Source organism: Cicer arietinum, chromosome 8 (assembly GCF_000331145.2).
Source record: "Cicer arietinum cultivar CDC Frontier isolate Library 1 chromosome 8, Cicar.CDCFrontier_v2.0, whole genome shotgun sequence".
In the NCBI taxonomy this organism is placed as follows: Eukaryota; Viridiplantae; Streptophyta; class Magnoliopsida; order Fabales; family Fabaceae; genus Cicer; species Cicer arietinum.
Genome location: NC_021167.2, coordinates 1769712 through 1792678, shown reverse-complemented (window position 1 = coordinate 1792678; position 22967 = coordinate 1769712). Strand labels below are relative to the sequence as shown.

General features: G+C 31.3%; 5 protein-coding genes across 6 annotated transcripts in view; 3 read left to right on the top strand and 2 right to left on the bottom strand.

Annotated features, from left to right (window-relative positions):
• LOC101498342 (probable copper-transporting ATPase HMA5) overlaps nt 1–1845 on the top strand; it is a 6737-nt gene extending 4892 nt beyond the window's left edge. The window contains exons 6-7 of the mRNA XM_073364404.1: nt 7–285; nt 1079–1845. Of these exons, the coding sequence (XP_073220505.1) occupies nt 7–285; nt 1079–1528 (729 nt within the window). The 3' untranslated portion in view covers nt 1529–1845. The remainder of the gene's footprint in view (nt 1–6; nt 286–1078) is intronic.
• Nucleotides 1846–4655: 2810 nt separating this feature from the next.
• Nucleotides 4656–9393, top strand: LOC101498011 (multiple C2 domain and transmembrane region protein 7). Its single transcript, XM_004511524.4, has 2 exons — nt 4656–4973; nt 5972–9393. The coding sequence occupies exon 2, from the start codon at nt 6030–6032 to the stop codon at nt 9078–9080; it is 3051 nt and encodes a 1016-aa protein (XP_004511581.1). The 5' UTR covers nt 4656–4973; nt 5972–6029; the 3' UTR covers nt 9081–9393.
• A 626-nt stretch (nt 9394–10019) lies between these two features.
• Nucleotides 10020–12186, top strand: LOC101497684 (xyloglucan-specific galacturonosyltransferase 1). Its single transcript, XM_004511523.3, has one exon. The coding sequence runs from the start codon at nt 10063–10065 to the stop codon at nt 11704–11706; it is 1644 nt and encodes a 547-aa protein (XP_004511580.1). The 5' UTR covers nt 10020–10062; the 3' UTR covers nt 11707–12186.
• Nucleotides 12187–12875: 689 nt separating this feature from the next.
• LOC101497147 (AT-hook motif nuclear-localized protein 5-like) lies at nt 12876–16349 on the bottom strand. The gene is made up of 5 exons (XM_004511521.4): nt 15287–16349; nt 14571–14638; nt 14297–14428; nt 13833–13991; nt 12876–13323 (listed from the first exon to the last, which is right to left on the bottom strand). The coding sequence occupies exons 1-5, from the start codon at nt 15711–15713 to the stop codon at nt 13090–13092; spliced, it is 1020 nt and encodes a 339-aa protein (XP_004511578.1). The 5' UTR covers nt 15714–16349; the 3' UTR covers nt 12876–13089.
• Nucleotides 16350–19862: 3513 nt separating this feature from the next.
• LOC101496715 (putative Holliday junction resolvase-like) overlaps nt 19863–22967 on the bottom strand; it is a 5981-nt gene continuing 2876 nt past the window's right edge. The window contains exons 5-10 of one of the 2 annotated variants that reach the window (XR_001144544.3): nt 22141–22209; nt 21961–22056; nt 21601–21693; nt 20945–21009; nt 20738–20785; nt 19863–20180 (exon numbers count right to left, since the gene is read on the bottom strand). Coding sequence is in view for 1 of the 2 variants with exons in the window: in NM_001279111.1 (NP_001266040.1) it covers nt 20959–21009; nt 21601–21693; nt 21961–22056; nt 22141–22209 (309 nt within the window). In the remaining variant the exon portion in view is untranslated. 2 annotated transcript variants of the gene reach the window in all.

Genomic DNA, 22967 nt, shown 5'->3' with positions numbered 1-22967 from the left:
CCTGCTGTTGCTGAAGATCTACTTGCTGAAGCCGAAAATATGGCTCAAACGGGAATTTTAGTATCTATAAATGGTGAAGTAGCCGGGGTTTTAGCAATCTCTGATCCATTGAAACCAGGTGCTGAAGAAGTCATTTCCATTCTTAAGTCTATGAAAATTAGGAGCATCATGGTGACTGGGGACAATTGGGGAACTGCTAATTCCATTGCCAGGGAAGTTGGAATTGAAAGTGTTATTGCTGAGGCGAAACCCGAGCATAAAGCAGATCATGTGAAAAACTTACAGGTACTATAAAATATTATGATACCTAATTGATCCTAAATAGGTTTACTTAATGGGTATTTATACAAGTTCACCAACAATTTGTTTTTTGGATATGCAAATATTAGTGATTAATTTGTTAGGAAAAGACGAAAATGTTAGTAGTAGGGATTGAATTTTGGACCTCGATGATAATTATTTTTTTGATGTCCCAACCCAAACCTAAGTTTATCTAATTTTATCTTAGCCTAACACTTATGATCTCCAAAAATCAAATATGACTGCTTATGTTATACAGTACCTATCTTATCATAATTGAATACAATTGATTCTAGATTATAGAACATTAATCCAATTATCTATAATTCAACAGGTACAAATGATCACAACATTTATAAGATGGCACTGACCTACAATATATATTTGAATTCTTGAAAAATTGAAAATAATATCATCTGTTTTAAATCATGACAACTTAGTTCTTTTTCTCTTTAATACAAAATTTCAAATAAATCCATATATTTCTTTTGTATCTGGTCTTTATAGTTTATATCATAAACTTCAATTCAGCTTATATTAAATTAGCTTGAGTCTCACTTGTGCATGGATTCAGCTTAACTAAGCTTGAGTGAGTCTCACTCTCAGTCCAACAGTGACACGATTCTGGTACAGGTTGTTACATTCAATTAGTATTTCATTTTCTCATATTATTGTTGTTGGCAATGTATCACATTTCTGGTGATTATGTATGTGTTAGTGCTTTATATAGTTACATATTATATAATATATATTGAGTGTTCTTTTCTTTCTTTTTTAGTCTTCTGGGTATACAGTGGCTATGGTAGGGGATGGCATCAATGATTCACCTGCACTTGTGGCAGCAGACGTGGGAATGGCAATAGGTGCTGGCACAGACATTGCTATTGAAGCAGCTGATATAGTCCTAATGAAGAGCAACTTAGAAGATGTCATAACTGCCATTGACCTTTCAAGAAAAACATTTTCACGCATACGCCTCAATTACGTTTGGGCTTTAGGTTATAATATGCTTGGCATTCCAATAGCAGCTGGAGTTATTTTCCCTTTTACAGGCTTTCGATTACCACCCTGGATTGCTGGAGCTGCTATGGCTGCCTCTTCTGTCAGTGTTGTTTGTTGTTCTCTGTTGTTGAAATATTACAAGAGACCCAAGAAGCTCAACAACCTTGACATACGTGCCATAAGGATCGATTCATCTAGTGATCCTTTGATCATACATGAAGATTAAGGAAGGTTTTGATTTAGCTACTCTACTCTGTACAAATAGGCATCGAGGGCTACAAACATTTTAGTTATGTTTTGCGTGTGTATATATGTTTGATGATGATTTGTGTAAACATAAGCAATGTGATGCATGGGAAAAGTTGTCTTTTATCAAATGGAAAAGATCATGTAAGTGCAACTCAGATCGGAAAAGGTTGCATGAACATTTCATATGTTGGGTTGCAGATCAAATCCGCAGTACTACACTTCTTTATATTTAGAGTGAGTTAGTTTTGTCATTAGATTTTTTAGAACAAAAAAATAAAAAAATTTCTTTTTTAAGTGAAAGTGAGTTCTAGAATTGTCATTTTAGCTTTGTAAATACATCATTACTAGCATAATTGATCCGTGTTAAGTACGAGTTAGTATTTATTCATTAAAATATATATTGTTTTGTACTTTAATATTAAAATTGATATATTTTTGTATAAATATAAAAATAATAAACAAAGTAAAAAGTTTAAGGATCTAATGAAAAAGATAATTATTATAAAAAATTGACAAAAATGAGAGAGAATAAGATGTTAAAGAATTTATTATACATCCAATGGAAAAGATAAATATTATAAAATTGATGGAGGATAAGATGTTTGTTCCAAAAGCCACAAAGGTGTGAAGTGTAAGTGTAGTAGGAAAATAAGAATGGGAGGTAAGAAAGCCATTTGGTTTGCTATCAAAGAGATTTCATGCATACGGCTCACTTATAAGTAACTCAATATTATCATATATATCTAACTGTTTTCCTTATCAATGCCATTGCCATCAAGATTTCATTCTAATACTAATCTCGTATTAAAATAAATATTATAAGTTCTTTTCCTTGTTTATCTAACGAAATATCTCACATTAATATTATGAATCTATGATTCAACGACAACTAAGACATTAAGCTTTATTCCTATAGTAATAAGATCTATTAGGTGATTCAATTGAAATCTAAATTTATTAAGCTCTAATATAAAACATTATACTATCTTGTACAAAAAATTATCTTTCAATCAAACTATCTATCAATTACATATATATCAAGCATTAAGAACGTACTAGAATCACTAACATTGATAAGAAAATACTCATATATAAACTGAGATAAAAGATATTATATAAATTGATCCTATTAATTAATTTCCCTTTTATAAGGTTTTGTTTCAGCAAAATAGACACTACTTATTAGTGAAATGCAGCTTATTTCTATTCTGTTTATGTTGTTGTTAGAGCAACTTTTTGTTGGAATTTCAGAGGGAATGATTTATTTGAGACAAGTTCTATGATTATTTCATTTATTTTACTTTGTAAGTATTTGGAAGTGTTGACTAAAGGGAAAACATCACAAGCCATTTCAAAACTAATGAATTTAACACCTGATACAACAATTTTATTAACTCATGATGATAAGGGAAATGTGATTGGTGAAAGATAAATTGATAGAAAAGAATGATTGTGTGTGGAGAAAGTGATGTAAATGAGAGCATGATAACTGGTGAGGCAAAACATGTGGCTAAGATGAAGGGTGATATGGTAATTGGAGGTACTATGAATGAGAGTGGTGTTTTGCAGCTGACATTGTTCTCATGAAGAGTAATTTAGAAGATTGAGCTTGCAAAAAAAAACATTGTCATGTATAACTCTAAATTACATTTGGAGTAAGATTTTGTTAATTGAAAAGTATGTTTCATATATCTAAATACTCCCCCATGTGATTATGCTCGGGAAAATAAACCTTTTCAAATGAGGACAAGTCTGAACAACAATTTGTTGTTTCGATATTTATGTTTCTTTGGTATGCAAGAAATATGAAAGTTATGAGATCTAGCCGTGAACCATTGAAATCAAAATTACCTCTACATGTAATAATTTGTAAAGAAATTTATATTTAATTTTTTGGAATGAGAAATTGATGTAGGACAGTAGAGTCTACATGGAAAGTGATATACAGAATAGAGCCATACTGTATTTGATAGGGTAGGGAGCCACATTAATTAATATTCTGATTTCTGACGAATTAGCAATGCATAACGTGGCTGCATGAATTATTAGTAACAATTGGAGCATTGAACATATTGTATTTGTATGTACTATAGACCCATATAGGTGAGTGAGTTATTACAAAGTCAATGGAACACCATACTTGATACTACTACCCCATAAAGGGCTCCATCAGCCATCTATAATTATTTCAGACCATCTTCTCCTGCTGCACTAAATTAAATGTCCAATTACAAAATCTATTTCAAACTTAATAATATCATCAAATTGTGTCACACATTCAAGATCTCCTTCCGTCTCTTATTAATATCATATTTAATTTTGTTTTATAAATAAAATGATATAATTACCATAAAAAAAATAATTGTTTCTAATTTGAATTTGTGACATAATGTCTAATCTAATTTTAAAATGATTGAATTCTTTTCATTTTAAATTAACTTTTTTTTAATTGTATCTTTGAATTAATACTAAAGAAATTGTTACCAATGCATTATTTTTGTATTATGTATTTATCACATCAATAATACATAAAAATAATAGTTCAAATAATTTTTATATAAATGTATTTAAATATACATCATTTTACACTCAATTCAATCTTTAACAAAATTCATTTTACTTGTTTACATAAAAAAAAAAAGTAATGTCAAAATCAATTTTGAATATCAAATTAATTTTGACATATATAATGACATCATTGCTATTAAATATAATTAATTTTGTCTCTATAATTTATTCTACCTCAAAATTATGATTGGTAGGTTTTGAATTCATATATAATTTTTACATTATCCAACTCAACTGTTTGTCACAGTTTTGATGCAACTCACGTTTTAAGCAGTGATAGGGAGACTTTGTCTTTTTCTCTATGACAAAGCATTGGAGATAGTGTTTCTTCTTGTTTTGGTGCCATTCACTCACCACTAACCGGACTCTATAGTTAAAAACAAAACATATTACTACTATACTCTAATACTAATCATATTCGTAACTTGTATATATTCTACCACTTCTTTCATGTTCCTAGCATGCTTATTTCTTTAAAAAAAATTCTCATTTCATTTCTTATTTTTCTAGCAACCAACTGTAAGTTTTATACTATACTATCTTATCTTATTTTTAATTAATTAATAATACTAAAACAAATGCATCACTAAACATTTATTTATTTATTTATTTTACATTGTGCTAAGCTCATGTGTGTGTGCCGTATTTAATGGATCACTAACTTGGAGCTGAGAAAGTATCAGTGCAAGTCACATGCTGATTTCTTTAAATGCTTCTTTTTGTTCATGTTAAGCCATTTATTTCAACCCTCTTCTTTTATTTTTAGTGGATTTGCATTACTTTGTTATTCACTCAAGAGAAAAAGAGGACGAGCACAAATCTTCATATTCCAGCTGCAAACTCTGCTCTTCAAGGTGATACTTTCATTGTGTCATTTTTTTTATTACTTCCTTTTTGGCTCTGTCACATGCTTTTTATTTGTGAAAAAGCAGATTACTCATTTCTCTCTTTTTTTTTTTTTGTTTCATGCAATATTTTATTAATGCAAGTGCAACCAAGCTTTGGTCAAAGATCTTTAGATTTTTGCATGGTCCTGACTTTTAAAGGCCTAGTATACTGATTAACAATTATATATTTAGCTTATAGATGGACCATCTGGAAAATATTTCTGTGTTTAGTGTTCATATCAAACTTCACTCTCTTAATCTAGAAAACAAAGTTTGTATGAATTTGAATGGATTTATTATTACAACAAAAGTTTTGGGAAAATCCATTAATATATACTTCCTCCAGTTTCAAATATAAACAAAAGTAGGGTAAAAGAAAATTGATGTATTTAGTTTATTATGAACCAAATACATACATCTTCTTTCTTTGGCACTAATTTTATTTATATTTAAGACCGAATGGAGTATATAATTGTAGTTGTACAAATATTTTTGTGTGATCATAGATATATATTCAATTATTGGTTAATGAGATTTTGTTAAAGTTTAATGGTTCAGGTAGTATCTGAGTTCAATTTTTGACTAGAATAATCACTGGTCAAAATTTATTTACTTAATCAAACTTTAGATTAGTTAATAACTGAAGGGTTAAAACCAGAACATGTATACTTTGGTTTTATTATGTTGATTAAGAAAATTGCTCCATCTTTTGTAGCTTGTTGTAGATAAATAAGTAGCTTTCTTAAATGTTCAACACTGCATTATTTTGAATAGCATTTGAAATACTTCTTACCTTCATGATCTGAGGCTAAATCTCATTATCAAATAATTTTCACTTAGAATGTGTTCAGAGTTTCTTTTCTTTCAATGTTTATCATCATTTATTATAAGAAAACAGGCATAATAACATATCACTGTTGGAAATTCCACTTGTTTCTCATAACTTGTATTCCTATCTTTTGTAGGTACCTAAAATTATCCTGCAGTTGTCACTAAAATCTCATTAAGGAGCCACATTTAACTATGAACAACTTAAAGTTAGGTGTAGATGTGGTTAGTGCTCACAATCTACTACCTAAAGATGGCGAAGGTTCTTCTAATTCCTTTGTTGAACTTTACTTTGATGGCCAAAAGTACCGCACAACCATCAAAGAAAGGGATCTTAATCCTGTTTGGAATGAGAGTTTCTACTTCAATATATCAGATCCTTCCAACCTTCACTATCTCCCTCTTGATGTTTATGTCCATTGTCATTCCAAAGCTACTAACTCAACTTCATTTCTTGGCAAAGTTAGTCTCACTGGTACTTCTTTTGTCCCTCATTCTGATGCTGTTGTATTGCATTTTCCATTGGAAAAGCGCGGCATTTTCTCGCGTGTTAGAGGAGAGATTGGCCTTAAAGTTTACATCACTAATGATCATACCATAAAGTCCTCAATTCCAACTACTAATGTTGATTCAATGCATACAAATAATAATCTTAGCTCAACACATGGTGAAGTTCATGGAACTACAAATGCAATGATGAATGGTTTGTCTAGTGACAAGGTTGAGTCGTCGAGACATACATTTCATCACCTCCCAAACACGAACAATCATCGGCATCAACATCAACAACATTCTACTGGCTATGCAGATACTCACTATGTAACAAAGTATGAAGCTGATGAAATGAAGTCTGATCAACCACAGCCTATGAAACTAGTACATTTGCACTCTGCTACATCAATGCAACCAATCGATTTTGCACTTAAAGAAACTAGTCCATTTCTTGGTGGTGGAAGAGTTGTTGGAGGACGCGTTGTTCATAAAGACAAGTCTTCAAGTACTTATGATCTTGTGGAAAGGATGTATTTTTTGTATGTTAGAGTCGTTAAGGCTCGCGAGCTTCCTTCAATGGATGTTACAGGAAGTCTTGATCCATTTGTTGAGGTGAGAATTGGAAATTATAGAGGCATTACAAAACACTTTGATAAGAATCAGAATCCTGAGTGGCATCAAGTGTTTGCATTTTCAAAGGAGAGGATGCAAGCATCTGTACTAGAAGTTGTGATCAAGGACAAAGATCTTATCAAAGATGATTTTGTTGGGATTGTGAGGTTTGACATCAATGAGGTTCCTTTAAGAGTTCCACCAGATAGTCCTTTGGCACCTGAATGGTACCGTCTTGAAGATAAAAAAGGGGAGAAAGTTAAAGGTGAGTTGATGTTAGCTGTTTGGATTGGCACTCAAGCTGATGAAGCTTTTTCTGATGCTTGGCATTCAGATGCAGCTTCACCTGTTGATAGCACACCTGCTACTACCACAGCCATACGTTCAAAGGTTTATCATGCTCCAAGGTTGTGGTATGTTCGTGTCAATGTGGTAGAGGCTCAAGATTTGATTCCAACGGAGAAAAATCGGTTCCCAGATGCTTATGTTAAGGTGCAGATAGGTAACCAAGTGCTGAAAACAAAGACAGTGCCTGCTAGGACTCTAAATCCACAATGGAATGAAGATCTTTTGTTTGTTGCTGCTGAGCCTTTTGAAGATCATATAATACTTTCGGTTGAAGATCGAGTTGGTCCTGGAAAAGATGAGATCATTGGGAGGGTGATCATACCTTTAAACGCGGTGGAGAGGCGAGCTGATGATAGGATCATTCATTCTAGATGGTTCAACTTGGAAAAGCCTGTTGTTGTGGATGTTGATCAGCTGAAGAGAGAAAAATTTGCTAGCAGAATTCAGCTAAGGTTATGTCTTGACGGAGGTTATCATGTTTTTGATGAATCAACTCATTATAGCAGTGATCTTCGCCCCACGGCGAAACAGCTATGGAAGCCAGCTATTGGTATTTTAGAACTTGGAGTGTTGAATGCCATAGGGCTCCATCCAATGAAAACAAGGGATGGTAGAGGCACTTCTGATACATATTGTGTGGCAAAATATGGTCACAAATGGGTCAGAACAAGGACTCTTGTTGATAACTTGTCTCCAAAGTACAATGAGCAATACACTTGGGAGGTTTTTGATCCTTCCACAGTACTCACAGTTGGTGTTTTTGACAATTCTCAAATCAGTGGTGAAAAGGGTCACAACAATAACAGTTCAAAAGACTTGAAAATTGGGAAGGTGAGAATTCGCATATCGACTCTCGAAACAGGAAGGATTTACACTCATTCATATCCTTTGCTTGTTCTTCATCCTACTGGTGTTAAGAAAATGGGTGAACTTCACTTGGCAATAAGATTCTCATGCACTTCTTTCTCAAACATGCTTTACCTATACTCAAGACCACTTCTGCCAAAAATGCACTATGTTAGGCCTTTTGCTGTCATGCAACTCGATATGCTCCGTCACCAAGCAGTTAACATAGTCGCAGCACGGCTCGGCCGAGCCGAGCCCCCCCTCCGTAAAGAAGTGGTGGAATACATGTCAGATGTGGACTCACACTTATGGAGCATGCGTCGTAGCAAGGCGAATTTCTTTCGCCTTATGACAGTTTTTTCGGGTGTTTTTGCAGTTGGAAAATGGTTAGGTGATATATGCATGTGGATAAATCCTATTACAACAGTTCTTGTTCATGTATTGTTTCTTATGTTAGTTTGTTTTCCTGAGTTGATTATGCCAACACTTTTTCTCTACCTGTTCTTGATTGGTGTGTGGAACTTTCGGTACCGACCAAGGTACCCTCCTCACATGAACACAAGAATCTCACAAGCTGATGCAGTACACCCTGATGAAATGGATGAAGAGTTTGATACTTTTCCAACAAGTAAAAACCATGATCTTGTTAGATTAAGGTATGATCGTTTGAGGAGTGTGGCTGGAAGAATACAAAGTGTTGTTGGTGATTTGGCTAGTCAAGGTGAAAGGATTCATGCACTTTTGAGCTGGAGAGATCCAAGAGCTACTGCTATATTCATTACTTTCTGTTTGTTATCTGCTTTGGTTTTGTATGTTACTCCTTTTCAAGTTGTAGCTGGTTTAGCAGGATTCTATTTCATGAGACATCCGAGGTTTCGGTGCAGGCTTCCGTCCGCACCGATCAATTTCTTCCGCCGTCTGCCTGCAAGAACTGATAGTATGTTGTAGAATTCTGGAAATAGATTCTCTGCTTTTACAGATCTCTCGACAATGGTCGAGATCTTTTAAAATTGATTTACTGCTGGTGTAATCTTAAATCAACGATAGAGATTGATTATTGCATGTAACTACATGCAGGGAATGTGGATCCTTGAATTCTTTCTTCTTGGCTTCAATTCTCCCTTTTGCTATATTGTAGTATAGTACTATAGTGTAGGTCATGTTTCAATTTCAAACCAGCTTTTCTTTGTATCAGGCATTTACTTTGTTTGTATTATGTAATAATATAATAATAAGTTGGATGTAGTATTATTTTCTAGCATTCTAATTTGTATGTGGATTTCTTAGAATCAAATCACTGCACTAAAATTCTCTTGCGATTTTAACTCAGATATAATGTACAACCTAATAATAGGACTGCAAATTATAATAATAATATTTATAGTTTTGAAACCAAATTTCATAAAGCTGTGCTGAATGTAGACTAAATGCATCATGAACGTCAACCACTACATTACTAAAGTATATGTATATGGTAGCACGTTCCTAAAATAAACTATATACACCTCGACGTGCACATTTATTATTATTATTCATCTGATTAATGCAAATTAATTGTAGCATTCAAACAATACAATATTCAGTTTAATTAGATTAAACGGTACAATGAATGAATTCGTTAGCCAAATAAACGTTAATATAGTGTGTTTTTAAGTCCGTTGCAAAAAAAAAAAAGTATGTTTTTAAAGTAGAAATGATTGTTGAAGGTAAGAAAAAAAAATTTAAAGTATATATATATATATTGAAACCTCTAAAAATTATTTAAAGAAAATCATTAACATTAAATTATCAAGTAAAAAATAACTTCGTGCTTGCATGATATAATAAGTATGGGATGACACAATGATGCTTCATATTTTTTTTCTCTACTAGAAAAACCACAAATAAAATAAAGGGTCCTAACTCCTAACATTATTCAATCACAAAAAAAATGGCAGTGTCATTAGCCAGAAAAAGATCAAAATTATCAAGAAAACTTGAATCAAAACAATCCTGTTTTGGCTTTTCAATTCTATACAACTTTATACATAAAATTTCAGCTTTAGTCTTTCTTTTAATCCTTATCTACATTTGGTCTTCATTTTCCACCATTATAACAGGAAACATCATTCATGTTTGCTTTTCCACAAGAAAGCTCAATAGTCTCTATTGTCTTTCTGCAGGCACCAATCCTCATCCCTCTTTTGAAATTCCAACTTCCATAAACAATAATAATACTATTAGCACCTCCATTATTACTACTACAAAAATTGAAGGTGATACTAATAATGCAACAAAGTTTCCAAGTACATCATATATGGTAGTATCTAACAATCATAAAGATGATGAGGCTGCAAATGCTGTTAAAGTCGTTGAGGAATACTTGCAGATTCATCGATCCTGGAAGTCGGATAAAAACTATGGAAATTGTGATGGTAAAGGAATATATGTATATGATTTGCCATCTAAGTTTAATAAGGATTTGGTTGGTCAATGCAATGAAATGGTTCCATGGCAAGGTTTTTGCAAATATATAAGTAATGAAGGGTTTGGTGAACCAATATCAAAACTTGGTAAAGGTTGGTATAAAACTCATCAATACTCACTTGAATTAATTTTTCATTCAAGGGTGTTGAAGCATCCATGTAGGATTTATAATGAAAATGATGCAAAGTTGTTTTATGTTCCATTCTATGGTGGACTTGATGTGTTGAGATGGCATTTCAAGAATGTTTCAAATGATGTTAAAGATAGTTTGGGTTTGGAGTTATTGAAGTGGCTTGAAAGACAAGTTACATGGAAAAGGAATTCAGGTAAGGATCATGTTTTTGTGTTAGGTAAAATTTCATGGGATTTTAGGAGGACTAATGATTCTCCTTGGGGTACTAGGTTGTTAGAGTTTGATAAAATGCAAAATCCAATTAAGTTATTGATTGAACGACAACCGTGGCATGTCAACGACATCGGAATTCCTCATCCGACTTATTTTCATCCGAAATCGGACAAAGATATAATCGACTGGCAACTAAGAATCATAAGATCGAATAGGAAGAATCTTGTGAGTTTTGCTGGTGCGGCACGAGCTGATGCAGACGACCAGATTAGGTCGATATTAATAGACCAATGCAGTTCAAATATTGATGGTAAATGCAAGTTTTTGAATTGTAGTTCTGTTAAATGTTATGAGCCAGAAACAATTATAGACCTTTTTGTGGAGTCTGAGTTTTGTTTGCAGCCACCAGGCGATAGTCCAACTAGAAAATCGGTTTTCGATTCGCTGATATCGGGTTGTATTCCGGTTATATTCGATCCTTTCACAGCTTACTATCAATATCCTTGGCATTTGCCAGAGGATTATGATAAGTATTCTGTGTTTATGGATAAAAAAGAGGTAAGAGAAATGAATGTGAATGTTGTGGAGAGGCTTGCCAATATTTCTTTAAGAGAAAGGGAAAATATGAGGAGGTATATTGTATATGAACTATTGCCTAGTGTAGTATATGGTGATCACAATGCTGAGCTTGAGAAATTTCAAGATGCATTTGCTATTACTATGAATAATTTGCTTGAGAGGGTTAGCAGATTCAAGGATTGAATGCATTTTATTTTATTTTTGTTTGATAGCACTACAAAGTAGTTTGGTTTTTTTAATATTAAATTATTTTATTTTATTGTTAAATGATTATTATTACACTTATCTATCTACATTCATGCTCAATTTTGAATTGTAAGTTACATTGTTTTACATTCTTTTATTCACATGAATAGGCAGAACAGAAACATGTTGACAGTTGACACATGATTTAATAGCACATGGATATTAGCACATAAATGAAAAGCAACCAATACACATGAGTAATACCTGAACTCATTCAGTGCATTTATCATTGAAGTTTGAAATCCAAACCTTGAAAAGAATGAATGTTGATGGTCAAATACTACAGGTCTTCTGCAAAGTAGAAAAAAAATGTAGCAAAACTATGAACAATACTAGCTACTCAGTTTTTGAAGACTGAAAATCGTTTTGCTAAGTTCAGATTAATTTCGTTTCATAATCATCATTTAGCAAAAGAGAAGCTATATCTATAACCTATTAATCCATATCTAGCACTCACTTTTTATGTTCCCTCAAAGACATACCATTAGCTATTATATTAATAAAGTTAGCAAGTTATGATAACTTAAATTTAATTTTAATTCATTGAATTTTTTTTTTAGTTGTCAATTATTTGTCTGCCAATAGTGTTGTTCAAATATTAAAACATTACATAATAAAACAATTTTGTTTCTCTATTTTACATCATATACGATATAATTCTCCTTGTTTTAAATCTATACTTTTGGTTCTCTAGTTTTTAAAACGTGTAACTTTTTTAAAACGTCTAACTTTAACTTTGAATTTTAATGATGTGATAGGTAAATTGCTTATTTGACAATTGAGTTAATGTCATCATCAAAATATACATTAATTTATAACACAAAATAATCAAATTTGATGTAAGACTATTTTTAGTTACCACATAAACATCTATTTATCACATCGACAAAATTTGATGCAAGAGTGTTTTATAACTCAACTCATACTCATTCTCGTATCATTGTTTCAGTTACCACATAAACATCTCATTTGTCACATAATCAAAATTCAACTCAAAATGCTTTAGTAGAGAAAATATCATATTTTATCTATGAAAAATGAGTTTGGTGTTTTTGGATTGAGAAAAAAAGGAATTTATAAAAAGAAATGTTTGGTGGACACACAAATTGACATTCAACTTTCTTTTCTTTGCACAAGTCAATATTGTTACTTCACCCTAAAATGATTCATTTGTTACAACAATGGTTAGTGCTAACTTGTGACCTACCAATAGGATTAATAACAAGCACAGTCACAATGCTCACAAATTCAGTTGATTTACAACAGATAAAAATATACATACATACAAGACAACAATATCTCTTCTTTCTGAATAAACCTTCACCCATGCATCAAGTCAATACCAGTGTGTGGGTGTGCACTTTGCACGTCTACCGACCTTGATCCGGACCACATGCCTGTTGCAGAAACTGTGTAGTTTGGTTGTGCACTGTCCGGAGAAGCTAACTTGTCACTACTCTGAGGCTCTGAATCACCGTCATCTTTCGTAGTGGTCCCTTGTTTTGTTGTTGTCTTTGGCTTAGAGCCCCCATATACAAAACTGCAAACTACCACCTGCAATAACCAAAGTATTAAGACAACAACCCTGATTCAAAAGAAATTAGATAGAAAAATACGCTTACAAAGAACACAAGATTTTATCGAAGTTCGGCCAAATGTGCCTCCGTCTCCGACAATAGAGCAGGTGCAACAATACCTTTTTATTAAGATTCAAGCTTAGGGTTACATATTACAACTTGTATTTAAATAGTACGATCCAGTTTACAAGATTACCCTTGAACTGCAACTCTACTCGAGCGACCTCCCCACTTATCAGTAACTTTTAGCCATACCCAACACAAAGTCTCATTTGTTTTGGGGGAAATTTGAATCTCAAGCATCCTAAGATGCACAAGAACTTAAATCATTATTGACCATCAATATCTCCAATGCATCCATCCCATTCAGAACACACCTTGCAATTGTTTTAACTTACGGTTCTAGCATAAGATTGTGAATGAGCAAGCAAGAAGAATGAGAATCACCAATGTTACAAGGCCATTAAGATTGCAATGAAGATATACCTGGATAGGGCTTGCCGCAATAAGCCTAGCAACACCACCACCAATAACATGACCATCCGGACTAGAAAGGGAAACACTAATGCCACCCATCCTATTGCGAGGTCCGCCATCTTCAGCAACCAAGTAAGAACCAGATAAGCATAATATTTGGAATCGCCCCTGCAAACACGAAAAATATAATGTTTACCGCTGCTTCATAAGAACAAACCTTAGGCAAAGCAGTAAGCAGTACTAACTAGCCGCAGCAAAAAGCAGACTTTTACACACATTAAAATATTACAATTGCTGAAATGAATGGCATTACAATATTAAACCATTAACCTTCCCTTTTCTTCAATAGCTCATAACAATTACATGAATTAACTTGCAACTAAGCTAGAAAGATTGAAGGGATTTAATAAAGAGGAGATAGAACAGATGATACTTGTAATGTTAAAATGGCTAGTAGTGGTTAGTTCTCTAACCTCAAATGTAACACCGACACTAGTAGAAGCAGGCTGGCGCAGAGTGACTGAAGATACAATCCCAGTTCCCGACAAGATGCATAAAGCGCGTGGTCTATGTTGTGAAAATGACAATAACCTTGCTACAATGTCCTGAAACAAAAGACAATCCAACATCTCCGGTTTAGATACATGCAGCCTTAACCCGTTGCATCCAGAACTTTTTTAAGCAATATATAAGCAAAGTAAGTGGATCGAAATCTATATGTCCGATGAAATAGAAGAATATAATTACCTCCTGAACTCCAATGGTGATAACATGAGGTGAAAAAGCCATACCGGCAGAACTGGTCATCCATTCACCTAAGAAGGAGTAAACAAAAACATTGGAATTTAATATACTTCAAAGCAAAATAAATAAAGATACCATATTTTGTTGCTACCATGAGTTAACATCAAAACAGGAAGAAGAAAAAAATTGCGCCAGAAAGATGAGGAAAAGGTGAAAACCCAATTTAATTTTTCATGATTTCTAATTTTTATTCATTCTGACGGGTAAATCTTAACTAGAAACTTGAACCAGGACTGCAAAATAATTAAGTATTGCAGACTTGCAGTCTTAACAAAAGATAAACATCAGATTTGTGAATTCCAATTATGATCAATTTAGCAATATCAATCAAGAATATGAAAAACAAGTAGCAATGTCAAGAGAAACCAAATTACTGAATACCACAACCTGGACCACCAACATAAGACACAACATTGACATGGAATAGAAAAAGTAGCAACCAGATAAATGAAAAAGAAAAGAAGGATAACTCATAAATCACAACATTGTAAACTCGTCGATTCTAAATAAATCGCAATTGTAACTACCATGCTAATAACATTTTCCCTCTAAAATGAACAGATCAAATTCCAATTCCAAATCCAAATCCTTATACAATAGATACAATCAAATCAAATAGTCAACAAGTAAATGATAATGTCCATATAAAAAAATCATACCTAGAGCAGCTAGTTGTTGCTTCCTTCCACTTCCAGGCGGGCGCCCTCTAGGCCGTTTATCTGAAGGAGGGGTGGAATTGGCAGGAGAGAGTCTCAAAGAAACAGGTACATCAGGACCATACTTACGCGGCCTCCCTCTTTTCTTTTTCACAATCTGCTCCCTTGAAGAAGGCACTACTACTACATTACCAGAAGAAGAACCTATGCTATTGCTAATAACACCACCATGACTAAAACTACCACGTTGAGGCTCTATTGAAAATGTAGAACCTTCAGAACCACCATGAGCATTAGACAAAACTCTAAATCCAGAGGGTGGTTGTTGGAACACTCCTCCACTACCAGACCCACCAACCCCTTCTCCTCCTCTGTGAATGTAATATGAACCAGACCCGTCAGAAAATGCCATAGCTTCTCTCCCATCCATGCATTAACAATTAACTAAGACTAACAGATTTCTTAATTGTGATAGATAAACTAAACTAACTTTTCTTCTTCAACCTTAATTCTTTTAACTTCTTAAACTAAGTAATCAGATAAAACAAAATAAAAATAAAAACTTTGACAGTGATGGAAAAAGACTAGATTTTGTAACAAAATACAAAGAAAACAGAAAGACCATCTAAAACACAGTATCTCTAAATATTCAATCCAAAAATGCTAGAAATTTTGTTAAGTGAATGTTGCAAAAATAAGGGTTTTGTTCAACTAGACAAATCTAAGAACCCCACAAAAAATTAAAGCTATAAATGAGATTTAAATGCTCAAGGAGAGAGGAGAGGAGAAAAAAGGAAGTTTCTTTTTTGGGGAGCTGAAACTGAATCAGTGTTTCGAAAATTCATGACAGAGTTTAGTTAAGGGAAATGTAGGAGAATGAGAACCAAAGTAATACTATCTGGAATCATATCTGTAACACATTTAGAAAATTAAACCTAAGACTAGAAAATTTAGGGTTTTGAGAAAAGAATGCAGTACAATGCTGGAAAAATAATGGAAGAGGGAAAGAAAAGAGTGTGACTTGAGTTGTTGGGTGTGGAGAAGAGAAAGAAAAATTGAAATAATTTTTTTTTAGAAAATGAAAAAAGAAGCTTTTGAAATTTAAAGTTAGCTAAGCTTGTCTGAACAAAAGGAACACGTGAACATAACGGATTAATAATGGATAATTACCAATTAGTGAACGCAAATTAATTTTTTTCTCCATAAAATTTAAGCTGAGAGGGGTAGTGTAGTGAAAACAAACTTTGTGATTTCATTGTGAAAATTACATATATATATATATATATATATATATTTTTATTTAAAAAAAATAGAATATTTGCATAAATACTTTTTAAACTAAAACAATTCAATAATAAAATAAAAAAAGTGAGATATCCAAATAAAAAATTTACATAAAGAATTATATTATTTAACATTATACTATACACATAATTGTGAGTACTTACAAACAATACTAAAAATAGACAATATTTTAAAAATGTGATTGTTTTAAAGTTAAAACATTCATATAATCTATAAAATATGAAAGTCTAAACCACACATGGAGAGTTGACAAACTCTTTAGCTTTTTAATTACAATTGAAATTAAGATTAAGAATAATTTATAAATAATGATTTATTCAACTCACTAAACTTATTCAAAAACAAAAAATAATGACTTGGGGTTCAAACATTAGTTAAAGTTGAACAGTTTATTAATAAATATGCATATAGATGTAGATCCTAAAATGATGATATTTATAAATAATATAAAAGCTATTCATTTCTATTTATTGATAGTGTAATTTATTTATATACTTTCATCAATCAAACTACATTAAGATGTCAATTTGTTATATTTATTTTTAAAGTATCTTTATAAATAACTAATTCATGAAATGTGAGAAAATTATATGTAAAATAAATTTAAAGTTTAATTATTATGTACCGACAAAAAGAATATATTATAAATCAAATATTTTTAATTATATAATAGTTGTGATTAATTAATAATATAAAAAATTTATATTGTCGATATATATAAATTAAATTCATAAATTTCATATCAAAAGTTATATATAATAAAATTCAAAGTAGGTTATCGGCAGTCTATATAGGAATTAAGTCTCAAATATTCAATCTATATATTCAATTTGAAACACATGTTCTCATTCATTCAAAGCATTGAATTAAGAGTTAGGAGAACTAAATTAATAGAGCACAATGAGTAACAAATTTTGTTTTGCATCTCTTAGAAATTAAGACATTCAGTAACTTAATTTGCAATTATATTTATCTTTTAAATTTGTAGCCTATACATAAAGGCAACACACCATTGTAAATTAACAAATGCACAATCAATAAAACTTAAATTTCAATAGAAATAATTCAAAATAATAGGGCTCTATTCGAAAAGTAAAAGAGTGGTTTACCGTTAACATTATAAACATGACCCCTAATATATTTTTTTTAATAAGATGAGGAATCCATTCCCCATGAATAAGTATCTTACCAAAAATGGCTAAAAATAAAAGAGATTGAAACGTAACATCAAAGAAGACTAACTTGGACGGATTGGAGGGACAGTGTGTGGTCCCCATGCTGCCAAAGTACCCCCCCCCAAACCCATTCCATCCAAAGGCAAATGACCAATTGAGGACAGTACAGCTAATAGCTCTAGGGCTATTGGCCTATTGCTTTCCAAGCGTTCTAGCCTCTTCCTTTTCGCTAGGAAACCTAAAAAACTTAGGATTTTTTACCACTATATCCTAGTTTTTAGGATTGTTAACCAAAATGCCCCACTTTTCAATTTGATTACCAAAATGCCCTACTTTTTAGGGCTTACTTGAAAACTCTTCTCGGGAGAGCGACATGCCAAAGACCAAATTTTTTTTCTTTAACAGGGGGTCGCTGGGCGGGGATGCGACCTCCCAAAGGCATTTTAAAATTTTTTTTAAATGATTTTATATATTTTATAAAATTGTTAAATAATAATAATAATTATTATTATTATTAATTATTATTATTGTTATTATTATTAAAAATTGTTATAGTTAAAAATAATTATAATTAAATTAAAAATAATTATAATTAAATTAAAAATAATTATAAGTAAATTAAAATAATTAAAAATAAAATAGAAAATTAATATTATAACTATTAAAAGTAATTAAAATTAAAAACAGTAAATTATATTATAAATTTAAAAGAAAATACATTAATAAGAAAAATTACATTAATAACATGAAACAAAATACATTAAATTAAGAAATACCATAAGCTAAATTTCGATAAAGTTTCTCATAACGACATAGAAGGATACCGAAAATCAATTGATCACATGATGGTTGACGAAGTAATATATTCATTCACATTTATTTAAACTTTTTAAATATATTCATTCACGTTTATTTGAACTTTTTAATCAATTTAATGTATTTTGTTTCATGTTATTAATGTAATTTTTCTTATTAATGTATTTTCTTTTAAATTTATAATATAATTTACTATTTTTAATTTTAATTAATTTTAATAGTTATAATATCAATTTCCTATTTTAATTTTAATTATTTTTAATTTATTTATAATTATTTTTAATTTCATTATAATTATTTTTAATCTAATTATAATTATTTTTAACTATAACAATTTTTAAGAATAATAACAATAATAATAATAATAATAATAATAATAATAATAATAATAATAATAATAATAATAATAATAATAATTACTATTACATAAAATATATAAAACCATTTAACAATTACATAAAATATAATTATTACTATTACATAATTATTACTAATATTATTATTTAACAATTACATAAAATATATAAAACCATTTAAAAAAAAATTGAAAAATCCTTTTGGGAGGTCGCATCCCCGCCCAACGACCTCCTACTAGAGGAAAAAAATTTGTTATTTGGCAGATCGCTCCCTCAGATAGAGTTTTCAAGTAAGCCCTAAAAAGTAGGGCATTTTGGTAACCAAATTGAAAAGTGGGGCATTTTGGTTAACAATCCTAAAAACTAGGATATATTGGTAAAAAATCCAAAAACTTACTTTTCAGTTTTAATTAAAATTCACGTATCTTTTACCTCATGCCATGCCTATCGCATGTATTTGTATTTTTTAAGGCGTCATTAACTATTAATGGAACATTTAAAATTTAAGAAAAAATATTTTAGTTTGTTAAAATTATTATTAAAAATTATTGTGTATTATTCTAATATTGTTTTAATTTTTAAAATATGACCAATGACAAGCATTTAGAAAATGACTAATGATTACATTCTCAAACATTTTTATTTAAAATGATCGTCATTTTGTAAAACTAAAATTTTGCATTGAGGTGTTGCTTAAAACTCATAACCATTTGAGGGAAATTACAAGAAACATGGAATCAAGCTTAAGTGTAGAATATTTAACGATTTCATGTTACTTAAAGTGTTCTTTATGGTGAATTCTTTAAAGATTCGTAAGAAGTAAAAAAATGAGTGATAAAAAAAATTAAAATTTTTATAAAAGATTAAAAAGACAATTATATTTGTATATGTTAATTAAGCGATAATAGATTTAAGTGTGGAAGTGCATAGTAGAACACTCTTTTATAGATTGGAGTTACAAGAAGAAGAAGAAAAAAGTCAGTTTCTTGAAATAAGTGGATGCCCCTCACATATAAAAGTATTTTCTGCTTCGATGACTTTTTCTACACCATCATATTTTCCAATGCCTTTCATTGTTTGATCAAAATCTTCTGTTTACAAATGGAACTAACTAATGAATCTACTGATCACGGAGCTTACATGTCAACTCACTCCAGCTCATGTCTTTAAAATATGAATGTGATTGTGAGGTTTAAAGCTTGATCTTCCACTAAGTCAACTTTTCTTTTCACTTAGGTGCATGACCTTTAACATCATCAAATAAAGAAAAACAATAATGACTCCAGTCCGGTGAACATTAATGAGCGTTAAAAATACAAGTATTTCAGAAATTATCCATCTTCTCTCAAAACAATCAGAAAATATAAATAAATAAAAAAGTGCAGTGTATTTTATCAGATAGTTCAATAAATAATATCATAACATCAAGTTTCATATGCGATTTCATCGTTTGGTACAAGAGAAATACAACAAATTCAATCTCAATAAGTGACTATTTAGTCTGCCGTTTTTTTGTTTCTTGTTTTTGGGGAAAAACTAAAGTTTGTACACATTGCATTACAAACCTGTTTTTAGTTAATACTGGAATTGAAAAGGAAGGTATAAGAGCTAAGTTGCTAGTCAGATCTTATTATGAATTGATAATGAAGTAATTACTAATTCTCACTAAACCTTTTTCACTAAGTTAGTAAAGCAGAATTAATCAGGACTGTAAGATGACAATAATATTTTCAATTCAGCCATACAATAGAGAATGCAAATATGAGAAAATGTTAAACCCTTTGTCATGTTCACCACACTACCTTTAAATTCAGATGTTTCTAGATCTGATTTCTGGTGAATGCCTCTACCTGTAGAAAGAGCACTAATGAGGCACAACAGAAAAGAGATAAATTTCATAAAAGTAAAAAAAAAAAAGAACCACCGTGGCTAGTGATTAGTTTTGAGAAGTGACGTTCACGTAGAAAAAATAAAGTTTGAGACTAACATTAGCATGCTTGTGAACTTACACTATTAAGAAGTCTTACTCTGGTGCTATCAGCCTTGCTTTTCTGTTAACGTAGTCGAGGTACCCCTAGAAAGTACAAACATATAAGTAGATGCTTTTAACCAAATTAATTAGCTCTACATGTAACCTAGAATGTAAGCAAATATGTTTTGATATTTCAGATTAAATTTCAGAGTCCCTTGCAAATATAGGAGGGTCTTCACAGTACACTCATGAAAAATAAATTTTTAACGGGGTCCTACAAACAATTTTCCTTTCAATTGAGTCTATCTCCAAGCAGAACCATAAAAATGCAGACAGAAAACAATGGTGTAGTATAGAAAATGAATAGCCATCTAGTTGAGGTTGTGGCCAAATGGTTGTAGTGATGGAAGTAACTTATTTCATAACATATACTTCAGGGCTTTTTATTGTCAAACAAATTCTTCATAATGATTTCTTCAAAACTAATAAAAAAACATTCCTACTTCAGAGAAAAAAAATAACGTATACACCAAAGAAAGAACTCAAATGTTAACTACATTCTTATTATGCTTTCAGCAGAATTGAAAATATGAAGAGTGAAGACAATGCCTTTTTTCCATGATAAGTAACATGGGAAGGGATGTACAAAAATAGAATAGTAGATTAAGTAAAGAAGCAGATCAAGGAACGTACCTGAAGTATTCCTACAGCAGCAAACTTGTCTAGCATAGTTTTGGAATGAACTGGATGATTCAAATTCAAAGGCTTTATCAATATTTCTACATTCTGCAAAAATAATATAGCTTCAGATTTTGTCTCACTTTTATTGCAATGAGTATTCAAACTGGGGAAAAAATTGAAGTTATATGTCTAGCTGGATGAAGTAGGTTCTCTTTAAATATAAAATACTTTAGTTTTTCCAAACTTCGTAGATATTAAATTCTTCCTATTGTAGTAGTTAGCAACCAAGTAGAGGTTGTAGTCACGTTGGAAATATGACTTAAGGTGGATTTAAACTCATTAATTTTAGGAATAGCAATTCTGTGAATCAACCTTTGATGTGAAGCACTCATTCCAATATGTATACTTCAGACCGTCGAACATGTTTGTTCTACGGAGGTTATCAATGAAGACCTTCACTTTCACAGCCTGATAAAATGTAGAATAAATAATTCAGTACAGGTAAACAATAATAATAAATGGTACATGGGTGGTCAAAGAAATTAAACACACATCAGAAGACACCAAATGTCTGTCAAAAGGGAGGCCAATAACAAAGCCCTTCAAGGAGTATTTGGAGACCTGCATGAAAACAGATGAAGTTGTCATCACATAGCTTGGGATATTATGGCTTAAATAGCCAAAAGATGTACCGACAAAAAATTAGAATAAATATACATAATTTTTTTGACTGAATAAAAAAGTGAAAAAATTAAACCAAAGCTAAGGGCTAACTAACAAAAAAGTAAAACACACACTGATGATTTCTTACCTCATAGCATACTTTTGTGTGTAACTAGAACGGAAAAGAAGCAAAATTACACTACAAAAAAAACTAAGGAAGAGACATCTTAGATTACAAAACCAATAATTGCTCAGCAGAAAAAATGATCATCGTGAAAATGGAAAACAAGTCGAAACAGCAAAGAGCCTTATGTGCCTCAGGGATGTAGAGTTATACTTCCTCAAGACTCACAGATGAAAGAAGAAAAGAAATCTGACATAAGAAAGAGACTGGAACATGAATGATTGTAATTGTATCCTAACACCAAAAACTTTTAAGAAGTCATAAATGTTTACAACACGAAAGCAAGAGAGATTTTGTCAACTTCACCCAAAAGTCAAATCTAATGGAAATGATTATTAGTATGACATGTAACATCCCCAACACAACACAATAATTCGTATTGTAAACATTCATTTACTGTCAGATACCACACTTATCAATTGGAGATCTACAGTTCTCCCATAGTGCCACTGCTATGACATGTCACGTAACATAAAACCAGCAACTCCAGAGAGATAAATTCACACAACTGACAAGCAATGGTAGGAAGAAA

Bases quoted from the DNA above. Each gene is read 5' to 3' on its own strand.
- LOC101498011 (XM_004511524.4), top strand. From the start codon at position 6,030: ATGAACAACTTAAAGTTAGGTGTAGATGTGGTTAGTGCTCACAATCTA.
- LOC101497684 (XM_004511523.3), top strand. From the start codon at position 10,063: ATGGCAGTGTCATTAGCCAGAAAAAGATCAAAATTATCAAGAAAACTT.
- LOC101497147 (XM_004511521.4), bottom strand. From the start codon at position 15,713: ATGGATGGGAGAGAAGCTATGGCATTTTCTGACGGGTCTGGTTCATAT. The intron at 14,639-15,286 runs GTATGATTTTTT...ACTCCTTCTTAG, and splicing joins GCAACAACTAGCTGCTCTAG to GTGAATGGATGACCAGTTCT. The intron at 14,429-14,570 runs GTAATTATATTC...CTTTTGTTTCAG, and splicing joins TCACCATTGGAGTTCAGGAG to GACATTGTAGCAAGGTTATT.